Source organism: Marmota marmota, unplaced genomic scaffold (assembly GCF_001458135.2).
Source record: "Marmota marmota marmota unplaced genomic scaffold, marMar, whole genome shotgun sequence".
NCBI classification, from domain to species: domain Eukaryota; kingdom Metazoa; phylum Chordata; class Mammalia; order Rodentia; family Sciuridae; genus Marmota; species Marmota marmota.
This window is the reverse complement of record NW_026006507.1, coordinates 53633-67699: the sequence shown is the minus strand read 5'-3', so window position 1 is coordinate 67699 and position 14067 is coordinate 53633. Positions and strand designations below refer to the sequence as shown.

At 34.2% G+C, this 14067-nt stretch overlaps 1 protein-coding gene and 1 pseudogene across 1 annotated transcript; one reads left to right on the top strand and one right to left on the bottom strand.

Annotated features, from left to right (window-relative positions):
* The first annotated feature begins 9384 nt into the window (after positions 1-9384).
* LOC107133546 (olfactory receptor 10C1-like) lies at positions 9385-10368 on the top strand. Its single transcript, XM_015475870.2, has one exon. The coding sequence runs from the start codon at positions 9406-9408 to the stop codon at positions 10366-10368; it is 963 nt and encodes a 320-aa protein (XP_015331356.1). The 5' UTR covers positions 9385-9405.
* Positions 10369-13315: 2947 nt separating this feature from the next.
* LOC107133545 lies at positions 13316-14065 on the bottom strand (annotated as a pseudogene).
* Between the last annotated feature and the right edge of the window lie 2 nt (positions 14066-14067).

Genomic DNA, 14067 nt, shown 5'->3' with positions numbered 1-14067 from the left:
GTTGATACAGCAGGAGTAGGAGCCATTTATTGCAGGACAGGAGCAGTATTTATACATTCCACACAGCTTATCTAATTAGCATAAACTAGATACAGCAGTCAACCAATCAGGAATCTCCACACTTAATGGCTTGCTGGAGTTACTTCTCAAACCACTCCCTCTGGCATTTTGCCAGGCACCATCCAGACTTGTTTATGAACTCTAACATTCCCCTGGCAAAATGCCAGGTGTTATTTTGACTTGTATACAGACTCTAACATTCAATCCTACTGTCCATAGACTGATTCAGCCAGGTCAGTTCTTCCTATGGTCTGGTAGCACAAAACAGAAATAAAACCCTGGGCAGAATCCTTAGGGCTAGGGAAATCAGGCACTAGTTTTTTGTTTTGTTTTGTTTTTTGTTTTTTTTTTTACTTTATACCGTGATTTATAAAAAAAAAAAAGAAAGAAAGAAAGAAAGAAAAACTCAAGTTAAGGTAGCCTCTCTTGTAGCCTCTCTTGGCATGAGCTGTGACACCTTGGAGGAAGGGAGATGCAGATAAAATAAAACTACTCTTTTACTCTCTTCACTGTGTCTGCTCTCAGCTTATTTACTCTAAAAAGATGCTGAAATCTCAGTGAGACTATAGGCCTCCGTCCAAGGGATTCTTGCCAAAATCAGTATTTTTACTGGGGTATGAAAGCTAGAACATTCTATCCTGCCATACTGATAATGTCATTCTCTTTATCTTCTTATAATCACATTAATGTCATCATGGAGACAAGACTATCCTGGCCTCATTTAAATTTAAAACCCAAAGACTTCATCTCCACAAATCAACAAACAACCTGGGAAACAAGTCTTTGAAATACAAATTTTAGCCAAAAACAAGCATTCAGTCTACAAATCCAATAATATTTCAAAACTAAGAATTATCTATGACTTAAACAACAATAAAAGTTCAACTAGAAATTTGCTGAAGTTTCTTTGAACACCTTGATATTTCTAGTGATTCAATGTGAGATGTTAAATGAGATCTATGATGTTCCTGCAAAGAAACGATGTACACAATTACAAGAAAGACCAAAGGTATTAATGTAGGAGAGATGAGGCCAGACACATGAGGAATTTTCAGGAAGCAGTTTCATTTAATCTGTAACATTTCAGAGGACCCAATGCATAAAAATCTCTGGACCCCAGGTTTAGAAATTCTTTGAGATTCATATTCAGTAGGTGGTTACATGACAGTTCCTTCTTGTTCCATATTCTCAGGTTGGACAGTCTTTCACAGGTTTTTATCAAGAAAACAGAGATAGTATCTTTTGCATAGCTAGTTTTCTTGAGACAGAGTTAGTCTACCACACCATTTGATTGTAAACCTGGCATTTACAAAAAAAAAAAAAGGAAGATTTAAATAATCTTTCTGTAGAAATCCTGCTGATGTTCATTGTAAAAATCTTGCTGACAAAGCAAGAAGCTGTTATGATTATGGCAGGGGTCTTTGGGGCCATAGCAGTATAATTATCAGTATGCTAAATTAAAATGGTACAAATAAACTATCGGTAAGATTATACCAAATCTGACCAAAATTGATCTCTAGCCTAAGAGTGGTTTAGTATCTGTTGTGGTAAATTTTGCAAAGGACTGCCTTAGTCAAATGAAACTATGAAAAGAAAGTGTTTCCAAAATTTCACATCCTTATAGCCTGAATTTTCCAAAATCTCCTTTCCAATTTGCCATCGACAATTTAATACCAGCAATAACCAGGTAAATCCAAGAAGCTGAGGTCAAAATAGACATTAAGAAATACCATCAGCCGATTACAACACCACAAAAACAATCCATCGCGTCCTCTGCATTCCAAGAAAGAGACTCTGAAGTATTTTTGTATTATGTGCCAATTTGGGAGGATGCTGAGGAAAAGTACAAATTCAATGAAATAAATTCTGGGATTGATTTACTATCTCTGCTGTAAGCCTAAAATGGAATGTTAGCATGTGTGCCACGTGTTCCTTCCTTCTCAGTGATATGTTCTGAAGAAAGCATGGGGTTAGAGAACTGCAAAAGTTCCCACTTCAGATTGGAAGACAGAATTTAATTGAATTTAATTGAATGACAGAATTTCTAAAGGATTTTAAATTTAGCCCTAGTGAATGAATAGCACTCTATGCTTTTTAAACACAACTGCCTGTATTTGAATATTGATCCACAAATGATTACCCAGAAGATAATCACCATGATCCAATTAAATAGGCCAAAACTATCAATGTCTCAAAATAAACACATACTAGTTGGTTAGTAATATTCATTACTTTTTAAAATAATTATTATGATTTTCATTATCACACTTTAAAAATTATTCTATTATCAGAAATATTTGAATATATTATCAAATTGAATAGATGTTAATGAACTTTACTGCTACATAAAACATTTAGTTGTATGTATCAATAAAGGAACTAAAGTATTTTAAGGGAAAAAAAGGACAATGATAGAATTCCTGTTAGTCATGTATCAATTATTAATTGGGCAATTATGTGCAATGCACCAAGTACACAACCATATTTGGAAGCTCTGAAAATTTACCTTTATTTTCTTCACTCATCTTTCCACTTTCTATCTTTTCTCCATTAACAAAAATTCCTCTTATTAATTTAACTTGCTATTGACCACTTGCCTTAGCATTCCTGTGGGTAGCATTTAATATTATACAAATCAATATCCTTATTTTAGAAAGTACTAACAAGTATATTCGCTCTTTGTACTAACAAAGGGGGAGAGAGAACTTCTTGAGTGAAAGATAAATAGTACTTACAATTACTTTTCTAATTCAACCACCTGCTTGAGAAGTTAATCCTGAATCTACAAGGTTCGTTTTGGGGTACATAATGAACAATTAAAAAATACCCTTAAAAACAAAGTTTACATCTCAAGCCCCAAGTCAAATTTGCCAGGACTCCATTTTCTTCCTTTCTGTCCCAACAACCCTTAACTCTGGCAGTTGTTCTTATTCTGCAGCTGATGAGTGAAGCTTCAGCCAATCATATTGTTTTCCAGGGCAGGTGGATGGATGAAGAAGGGTAACAATAAAGCATTTCCCTTCCCTGGAAAACCTTCTGGATCCAGCCTACTTCAATTCACATCTTATTAGCCAGAATTAGTTACAAGTACAAGAAAATCTGAGAAATATGTTATTTAACTAAATGTATTTGCCTCAACAAGTAAATTTATTATTCCTTCAGTAAGAAGGAGAATGTGAGAGAAGATAATTATTTTGTCCAATCCTCATAAATCTAATAAATATTCCATGGCTCTTCATCTGCTTCATAGAATGAAAACTGTTAAGAACTATATTTTATGTGATATATATATAATGGAATATTACTCAGACATAAGAAAGAAAGAAATCATGGTATTTGCCTGTAAATGGATGGAACTGGAGAATATCATGCAATGTAAAATAAGCCAATTCCCCCCTCCCCCCCAAAAAAAAACAAAGGCCAAATGTTTTCTCTCATATTTGGATGCTAATTTCAAAATAAGGGAAGGGGTTAGAGAAGAATAGAAGTATTTGGATTAGAAAAAGGGGAATGAAGGGAAGGGAGGGGAATGGAAATAGGAAAGATAGTAGAATGAATTGGACATTACTATCCTCTGTACATATATAATTACACAACCAATGTAATTCTACATCATGTACAAACAACTAAAAGAATGAAAAGTTATATTTCATATATGTATAATATGTCAAATATATTCAACCATCATGTATAACTAATTAGAACATAAAAACTACATTTAATCATACTTAAGCAGTCAGATTCTAATTCAGGAGTATTAAATGCAAAAAAGTACAAGTTAGAATATGTAAGACTGGAACAATAAGTGTGTTCTGTGGAATTTCAAAGAGGACATTTAAAGCAGTTATAATAAGAAAATTTCCTATCTGAATGACATTTTGTTCTTCCCTAGTGTTTTGCATTTGCCTTTATATCAATTAAGTCATATGTTCAGTATTTTTCTCACTTTTCTTTATAATAACTATCATTCAGTTCCTTGCCTGGTTGTTTTACCATCCTAAAACATACTTCTAACACTCAATCTTATTGTACTTACTTTTAATAGAAACAAGTAGACACATTGTAAAAGTTATGTTACTAGACGATTATGTAATTTATTAATATAATATAATCTGATTATTAATTATAATCAGAATATATCAGAATATTGACTTCTTCAACATACTATGAAATGAAAATTATATAATTTTCATAATGATGTTTAATAGCATGCTTAATTCAGATAAAAATAAAAATAATCAATTTACATTAATAGTTTAGAATGGTCAAAGAATTGGTTGAAATAATATATTTCAATTGAGTTTATATCATACTGTAAACATAGCTTGCAATGACGGTTACCATTAACATGTTATTAATTATATTGACCATTAATTTGTCTGCCTGTTAGGTTTATTTCTTTTGCTTCCCGAATGTCAGCATTTGCCTACAAATAGAGACAGACCTGTAAATGATGACTCTCTAGAGGCAGAATCAAACTGCTTCCTGACATTCTCCAGTGAAAAGAAATTATGTCTCTTGGGGTGATTGTAAAGATAAGGATTCACAATGCAGAAGAGAACTGAAGTATTATATATTTATAAGCCATTGTTTTTCAGGAAAAAAGGAAGGTTCAAAAGTACTATCATATGACCAGTATGGCTCTGTATGCTTCTCTCTCTCCAGTTTGTAAATGTGGGGTGGGTAGGTAACTGGGGACATTGCTAGGAGGGACAAGGTACTCAGGAGACATGCAATCTTCCTGAGATCAGACACGGTCCCTGTCTACAACAAAAGCTTCTAGATGCACCATCTGAAAGATGAGGATAAGGAAGATTTACATCCTCTGAATTTCAGGATGAAATACAGAGAAAATCAGGGCATACTCATCAGAAACAATAATCAGCTACTTCTCCCATTAAATTTTATGACTCAAGGTATGTATCATTGCTTATGTGTTAAGAATAGAGGACTTTTGAAAACAGTACATTAAAGTGTGAAAATGGATAGCTGATACTTAAAGCATTTCTATTTCTTGTCATTATTTTAATTAGTTACTGTCTTCTTCACTGAGAAGTGTAACACTTTATTCAGAGGCATATTCCCCTTTCAGAAAATAGCTGTGAGTTGGTTTAAACAACTAATTACTTCATAGAAAATAATATTTATCTTATTGTTGGGGAATGGAAATACCCAGATTATCCTGTACATGGCAATTCAATAAGGTACTAAAACAATTCTATTGGTTTTTGTTAAGACCTTGATGAAGTGAGTCTGGGGTAACTGTGGAAATAGACAATGCGCCTAATAATCTTTTCATGAACAATTGTTACAAATTTTATGCACTATTAAACCATTTTAGAAATAACAACTGCAGAATAATGAAGGTTAACATTTATGGACTGTTTCCTAGTGCGAAGCACTGTACTAAGTGTTTCAGATGCATTATCTAACTGTATAGCATATACTTTCCTTTGGCTGATAGGAAGTAAAGAAATATTAAATGATAAAAACAGATGAAATAATAAACTGGGACAGTCAATTAATATTTATAATTATGTGACAACAATCCAAAATGAATATGCTTTCCCTTATTATTTCCAAATAATAACTATAAAGAGTATATCTATCTTAAATCTTGGAGCTGTGTAAAGTAGCATGTGAAGTCAATCATAGATCTATTTTTTGAAGGATTAAAAGTATCTTCTTCCTCATCTCTTGCATATATCCAACTACCATGAAAAAATATATTTCATGATTCAAACCTTCACAACCTGACCAGTTTTTAACAGCTATGTTATAACATTTTATAGCAGTAGAGATAAAACATAATTTACTATCATGTATGGAATTGCTGTATGTTCACATTATATCACAGTACCTATTTAAATGGCTTTATTCTAACTCTTAATATAGACTATTTTATAGATCGATAATAATATAGAATATAGAATAACCCATGAATACTTTAACATGAAGCTTCAAAGGGCAGAATGTTTTGCATTTTTAATGGCCACTGTTTACTGTTTTTTCATGGTTTGCCTCTGTAATTTTGTAATTTTTAGTCAATACAGCATAACAAAAAAGATAAGAAGGGCTGAATCATCCTATCTTTATGAGGAAATAATCAGAAACTTTAAGTTAAGAAAATGTATAAGATGAGAGGCAAAGGTGATTTGCATGCTGAGTTTTTCTGGTTGCTTGACAAAGCTGCTTTCTGAAGACCTTTGACAGCTTTTGTAACATATTAATCTCCATATATGGGTAATAATGAAAATGAAACATTCTTTTACAAAAAGTGTTATGGTTATATAAAGCTGTGTCCCATCCACCAGTCTGTTTCTCCCTTTCCCCAATATGTCTGACCCTCACCTCCAAAACAAGGATTTGCATTTGCTGTAGCAGTCTAAATAGGACAAAGACATTCATGGAAGGAAATCTTCATGAGATTAAGAAATCGTCACAATTATTTTTTATGGCTGAACCATACCACTTGTTCTCTCCATTAGTATCCTCAAGAAAACTGCAGTTCCTCCCAAAGGCAGGACTATACAATGGGTAACATCCATACGTGCAAATTTAACTTACGAAACAAGATGTCAACATCTCCACAGAGCCCTCTATGTAACTGCATAACCTATAACCTATTATTGAAGAGTTAAGATAGTTGAAAAAATCTTTGTGTCTTAAAAAAAAGAAAAGTTAACCATTATCTTAATGTTATTTGGCTCAGCCTTAAGTGAATTGTGTTACTACATGAGAAATATAGATGTTTAAATCAATCATAGTGGAAGGAAAGTGTTTATAAATGCTTTCAGATAAGTGTTAATGCATCCTAATAGACTACTCAATGTAAAGAAATTGTATACTAGCCATGTTCATTGTGAGTTCATATAATTATACAGAGTTGCAGCTTCATATGTAATAGAGATTTTTATCAGTTTACTTGTTCTCCATACTTAAGTTTTGGAAAATTTGCAGAGATTTTTGGACAATCAACTTAAAAAATTTAAAAAATGACTAACAATGCACACTTCTTTTGTCCAGGGCATAAAATTCCAGTGGCAATTGTTTGTTTGTATATATTATTTGCTTTTCCTCTCTCCATGATGGTAGATGAATAGAAAAATCATGAGAAAAAGATGAAGTTGATGAATAGGAGAAAAGATTATAGATTGTAATGTAAAATTCTCCAAAGGGAGAAGATACAAGGTAAATCTACTGAGACAGAGCATGTACATATGTGTACATATGTGCATATGTTGTGTATTAATGCTTGAGCATTTAATCACTTTTTTAAGTGCTCATGGGAATTAACTCAATTCTTCCAACAACTTCATGGAAAATATATTATCATCTCATTTTGTAAATGAGCAAATTGAGAACAGAGTTTAAGTAAATGTTAACTTTAACCCAGCATTAGATAGATAGTCTAAGATTTGAACTCATATATAATAATTCCATAGTATTTTTCTTCTCTTTTTTTTTCTCCCCATCAGTCCTGGGAGTCAAAAATCCAGGGCTTTATGCATGCCAGGCAAGCATTTTACCACTGAATCACATCCCCATCCCTCTCCAGAATATTCTTAACCACATAGCACTCTGTGTATTTTTGTGTATGTGTTTCTGCCCATAGGTATAACTATATATTTGTATAAGTGAAAATGTACACTTCTTACATATTTTTGTAAATGCAAGTATGCTTTTCGTTTGCTCAAAATAATTTAGTACCTCTCAAAACCTATGTTTGAATATACCAGTTTAAATGTGGTATATATAATGATGTGATATTAAAAATGCAGCTTAAACATGATCTTGGTTTATGCCAAGATATCAATCAAATTGATATCTCCTTATCCTCTTCCCTGTTCAGGGAAAATATTGCTTAGATTTTTAGTTAGTGACATTTCAAAATGAACAATCCAAACTTTAGTACACCCACAAAAGAGCAAGGAATATCTCATCAAAAGTTGGTAATTATCAGATTCAGAAAAAAATAACTGTCACATTTTAGATAGTTGAGAGAGATCAGATGAACTTCAGGAAACCTAATATGCAAAAACATTCAGAATATGTATAGGTAGTCAGAGTTCGTCACATGAGAACTTGCTGATTGGCAAGACTGGTAGATATAATGGTAAACAAAAGCAAATAAAAGAATAAAATCCCATACCAGTGTCTTTGTCTAAGGCTAGTCTCAAATAAGCAAACCAACATCACAGAATGGTGTATGTGTTATCAAAGCAGTTATAGGGTGATGGGAATGCAGATGGGCAGGATGTAACTGACTAGTATAGGAACAAAGAAAGGCAGAGGTCAGGAAGGACTTCTAGATAGGAGACAAAGCTATTCTGGAATTTAAACTTAGAAAGGCAGTTGACCAGGTAAATAATCAGGGAGGCAATCACCAAGGCCCCAGATAAAAATTAACACAAAGAAAACAAAATGTATGCAAGCCAGGTATGTATTAAATGGTGTAAGCAGTTTGAAGAAACTGTAACATAAGGTCCACCTGAGTAAGGAATGAGATTAAAAAAAAAGTGTACTAATTGTAAGTGACCTGATTCTTAAATGCTCATTAATCATATTAAGAAATGCCAACTTTAACTTGAAGGAAATGATAATTTTCATTTAGCAAAAATGCTTTGGTATATAATGAATGGAAGATGAAATATACTAAGATGAATAAATTAATTCCAGAACTGTAATTATCTCAGCAGTACAGCATAGATACAATGTCTCTGGCTGTGATGCAGCCTTTGCAAGACTGCCCTTCCTCTTTCACATCTCAGCTCATGCTTCTCATTCTCAAGGACCCTACCCCCATCACCAATTTAAACTTGGTCAGTCACCACAACATATTCTAGTTTTAACTCTATACATTGCAGCAATTATTTACTTCTGTTTTCCTTCCCTAAAGTGTAAGCCTTATTTGTAGAGAAATGTTTTTGTTCATTGCTAACACCAATGCCTACAAGAGTAAATACAATACAGTCTGAACTTAAAATTTGGTGAATAAACCAGTAAAGAAAGATCATCAGTGGAATGGGAATGGAGAGAAACGAGGACTTTCATTTGGTAGCAGTTGACAACTGATTTTTAAAGGAAGGCATGGAGAATTGAAATGCAATTAACATTTTTTCCATTTCTTGCTTGGTAGCTAAGTACATTTTGGAGAAATCAACTGAAGTGGTGAACACAGAAAAGGATTTGGTTTAAAAAGGTATGAGAATGAGTAGTAATTTCTGAACTTTAGAATCACAGGTAAGAAATTTCTTCTTCTGAGTTCTTCAAAAATCATACAATGATCTATTTCCCTCATTTGAAGAATCCTTCCGGTTACTCTGCTGTTCTTTTTTACAGGACATGAGCCTCAATTGCTCCTCATGGCAGGACAACAGCTTGTTTGTAAAACGTTTTGCATTTGCCAAATTCTCTGATGTCACTGAACAGTCTTTCCTTCTATTTACCCTCATCCTACTCATGTTCCTGGCATCACTGATGGGCAATGCCCTCATAGCCCTTGCCATCTGGACTAACCCAGTCCTTCATACCCCCATGTACTTCTTCCTGGCCAACCTGTCTCTCCTAGAGATTGGCTACACTTGCTCTGTCATACCCAAGATGCTGCAGAGTCTTGTGAGTGAGGCCCGAGGAATCTCTCGGGAGGGTTGTGCCACACAGATGTTTTTCTTTACATTATTTGCTATCAGTGAGTGCTGCCTTTTGGCAGCCATGGCTTTTGACCGCTATATGGCCATATGTTCCCCACTCCACTATGCAACACGAATGAGTCGTGGGGTGTGTGCCCATTTGGCAGTGGTTTCTTGGACAGTGGGATGCATGGTAGGCTTGGGCCAAACCAATTATATTTTCTCCTTAGACTTCTGTGGCCCCTGTGAGATAGACCACTTCTTCTGTGATCTCCCACCTATCCTGGCACTTGCTTGTGGGGATACATCCCATAATGAGGCTGCGGTCTTTGTGGTGGCAATCCTTTGCATTTCTAGCCCATTTTTATTGATCGTTGCTTCCTATGGCAGAATTCTAGCTGCAGTCCTGGTCATGCCCTCCCCTGAGGGCCGCCGGAAAGCTCTCTCCACCTGTTCTTCCCACTTACTTGTAGTAACGCTCTTCTATGGCTCAGGATCTGTTACCTACTTGAGGCCCAAGGCTAGCCACTCACCAGGAATGGATAAACTGCTAGCCCTCTTCTATACCGTGGTGACATCCATGCTCAACCCCATCATCTATAGTTTACGAAACAAGGAAGTCAAGGCAGCTCTCCGGAGAACGCTGGGTAAAAGAAAGATTTTGAACCATGGATAGGTATCAGAGGACCATGCTTATTTGCTCTTTGAAAAAGAGGCACACTCAACCCAAGAGTGAACAAATAAAAAACTATGTACTTTTTCATGTCTTGTAAGGAGCATTTTTTATAACTACCATTGTAATTTTGGAGTTATCACTGTACTCAGAGCTATTTTCTGATTGCAAATTCTGAAAGGAACCTGGCTTCTAAAAAATTTTAGAAGTTAAGTCTAACATTAGACAGGTTTTCCAAAATATTTTATTCTAGGTTGGAAGTTAAAATTACCAGGTTATGTCTCAGAAGTTTGGAAAATTCTCACTCCACATTCTCAGACCTGTTCTAGACTCTGAGCACCCATCTGACTTCAGCCCTCCACACATGACTGTCCCATATAGCACTTAATTCCTTAATAACTATGAAATGCATTATTTCCTTTCATAAAAATGTTTTCAAATTCTTCAACCATAATTATTGGCACATAATACAGGTCAAAGAATTCTTTTTGCGAACTGTGCATACCATAAAAATTTATAAACACTCCATAACAACCAAACTTTGGTTTTAGAGGTATTTGCTATAAAATATTAAAAAGAAGATATGTGATATTTTCATCAAGAGTTTCCATGGAAAAAAATTTTTAAGAAACAGAAATGATATTAAAATTCAAAGACAAAAGAAGAAAACTAAACTAAAAATGACTACTATAAATCATTTTTAAGATTTTTATATAATTTACAAAATTTCATGTGTGCAGATGAATCCTGACTCAATCATTTAGAGATCATCCAAAAACTTGTTCTTAAGGGAAATGAACATGATTACAACATACTTCAGTAACCCAAGGCACCTATAAAAGCATTGTCTTAGATTTGAACATCTAGTTGTCAGGAAGGCAACTTAGGAAGAGTTAATAGCTATTCATATAATAGTTAAAGATGAAAAATATTTACAAATGGAGAACTCTGATGCTACCATGACTTAAGGTTATCTGCCAACTATAGGATATAATCTTTCATAATGTGATATTTCTACCATCAGGGGATAATAGTAATGCTCACTAATGATCAAGATGTGTGTTTTGCTAGATACCCTTATTTGACCAAACACTGTTCAATTAATATAAAGATATGTTCTTCACCTGAATATATAAATAGTAATTAACAATGGAAATAATCTAAACATGCAAAAATAGCTTAATGGTTGGCAGTTATGCTACAATTATTGAAAGGAATTATGTGCTGATATTAGAGATGATGATGATTTCTATTTATTAGTGTAGCAAAAATGAATGGTTTAGTAAGAATTAGTGAATTAAAAACAGTTTGTATAAGAGGCCCTTTTTATTTTTTAAGAACTGTATAAATAAATTTGAAAGGATCAAAATGAAATGTTAACAGTAGTTTCTCTAGTCAGTCACGTAATTGGTGATTTTTTCTTTTGTTTCGAAGGTTTCTTCAATAAACATGTAGCTCATGTATATTAAAAATAATAAAACATTTAATTGCAGACTTTTTATTAAAACAAATATAAAAACGCATGTTTTCCATAACAATTTATAAAGTATAAAAAAGTAAAAATTCTAATTTATTTCAGTATATTTTGCAATCCAGCAATAATCAATGCAAATATTTAATTTATTTTAGTCTTTTTGTTTATTTTTATTTGCTAATCACATATTTAGATACCAATGAATCCCATGATATATTATCAAAACATAATGCTTTGACAGCAATTAATTCTGAAAAGCATCCGAAATTCATATTTAGGACATTTTGAGGTTACATGTCTTAAATATCTATATTATAATTAATTAAACTATGCTCAATAGTTTATTAAATATTTCTAAATAGTTAGAAATTTCTTACTAACTTTGAATGTCAGACTCTGTGATGTCTGATTTCAAGAACATTTAGTGGACATTTTCTTAGCACTAGCTATAACAAAAACAACAACAAAACAACAACAAAAATCACTACCATTTACTTACATTGGACAATACAAAAGTGACAGTTCATGCTTATTAAACGTATTGTTTAATCTGACCTTGAAAACTTTCCCTGTGCTGCTACTTTCCTCATCCTATACCTGTGGAAATCAAGGAATAGAAGTCTGGACCATCTCATCCCCACGCCAAGTACAAGATGGATCAGTATTTAGTCCAGGCCATCTGATTCCCTGCATTCTTTTCCCCCGAGTTAAAGAAGAGTGAAAATGGTCAACTGTATCCAGATAATGTCTTTGCCAGGAACTTATAGTCCTGGTGTTTAAACTCCTTCTAACCTGTAAGATTTGGGGGCTTATTCAATGTTTCTTTCAGGAGAGTCTTTTTTTAAAAAATTTTAATCAGCAAGTGCTAGGGAAATAATAAGTTCTGATTCATATTTTTGTAAATACTGAATATAGAATTATAGAATATGTTATATAATATTATAGAATATTTATAAAGGTTTATGATTTGGACATTTTTTATTATTGATTTTTAAAAATAAATAAATAAATGACAGCAAAATACATTACAATTCTTATTACACATATATACCACAATTTTTCATCTCTCTGTTTGTATGTAAAGTATTTTGACACCCAATTGGTGTCTTCATACATGTACTTTGTATAATGATGTCCATCACATTCCACCATCCTTGCTAATCCCCTACCCCCTCCCTACCCCACCATGAGTCATCCTCCTTATATCAGAGAAAACATTTGGCATTTCTTTTGTGTGGGGGTTGGCTAACTTCACTTAGCATTATCATCTCCAACACCATCCATTTACCTGCAAATGCTATGATTTTATTCCCTTTATTGCTGAGTAAAATTACATTGTGTACATCTGCCACATTTTTTTAATTCATTCATCTATTGAATGATATCTAGTTTGGATCCACAGTTTAGCTATTATGAATTGTCCTAGATTATACAAGATGATACTTAAGAGACTTGTGATGTACATTGCTTCATTTTTTATGCACGTAAGTCTCTGTGGCATATTCTTCCTAGTGCACCTTTGACTTCTTTGTTCCTCAGGGTATAAATGAGAGGATTGAGGGTCAGGGTGATGACTGTGTAGAAGAGGGGGATGAACTTCCCTTATGTGTAGGCATAGGAACTGTTAGGCTGGATGTAGATGGCTGTGATGCTCCCATAGAAGAGGGATACTACTGTCAAGTGGGATCCACATGTCCCCAGGGCTTTGTGCCAGGCCTGCACTGATTTGATGCTTAAAACTGCCTTGGCTATATGTCCGTAGGATATCAATATCAGTGCCAAGGGCAAAAGGAGCAAGACCAATGAAGCAACGAAAATCTGGATCTCATTGGCATGGATATCCACGCATGCAAGCTTAATCATGGAGGGGACTTCACAGAAGAAATGATGAAGCCTCTGGTGTCCACAGAGAGGTAGCCGGAGGGTGACAGTGCCCTGGATGAGAGCATTTCCTTCTCCACTCAGCCATGCGACCCCTGCCAGAACCTGGCACAAGCGTGGGTTCATTACAGCTGTATAGTGGAGAGATCTGCACACTGCAGCATATCAGTCAAAAGCCATCACAGCCAGGAGAACACATTCAGTGGATCCCAATGCCAGGGAGACATAAAGCTGAATGGCATAACCCAGGGATGTGATGGTCTTGGCTGGTCCTTTGAGGTTCCACAGCAGCTGAGGGACAATACTGGTGGTAAAACAGATGTCCACTAGGGAGAGGTGAGTAAGGA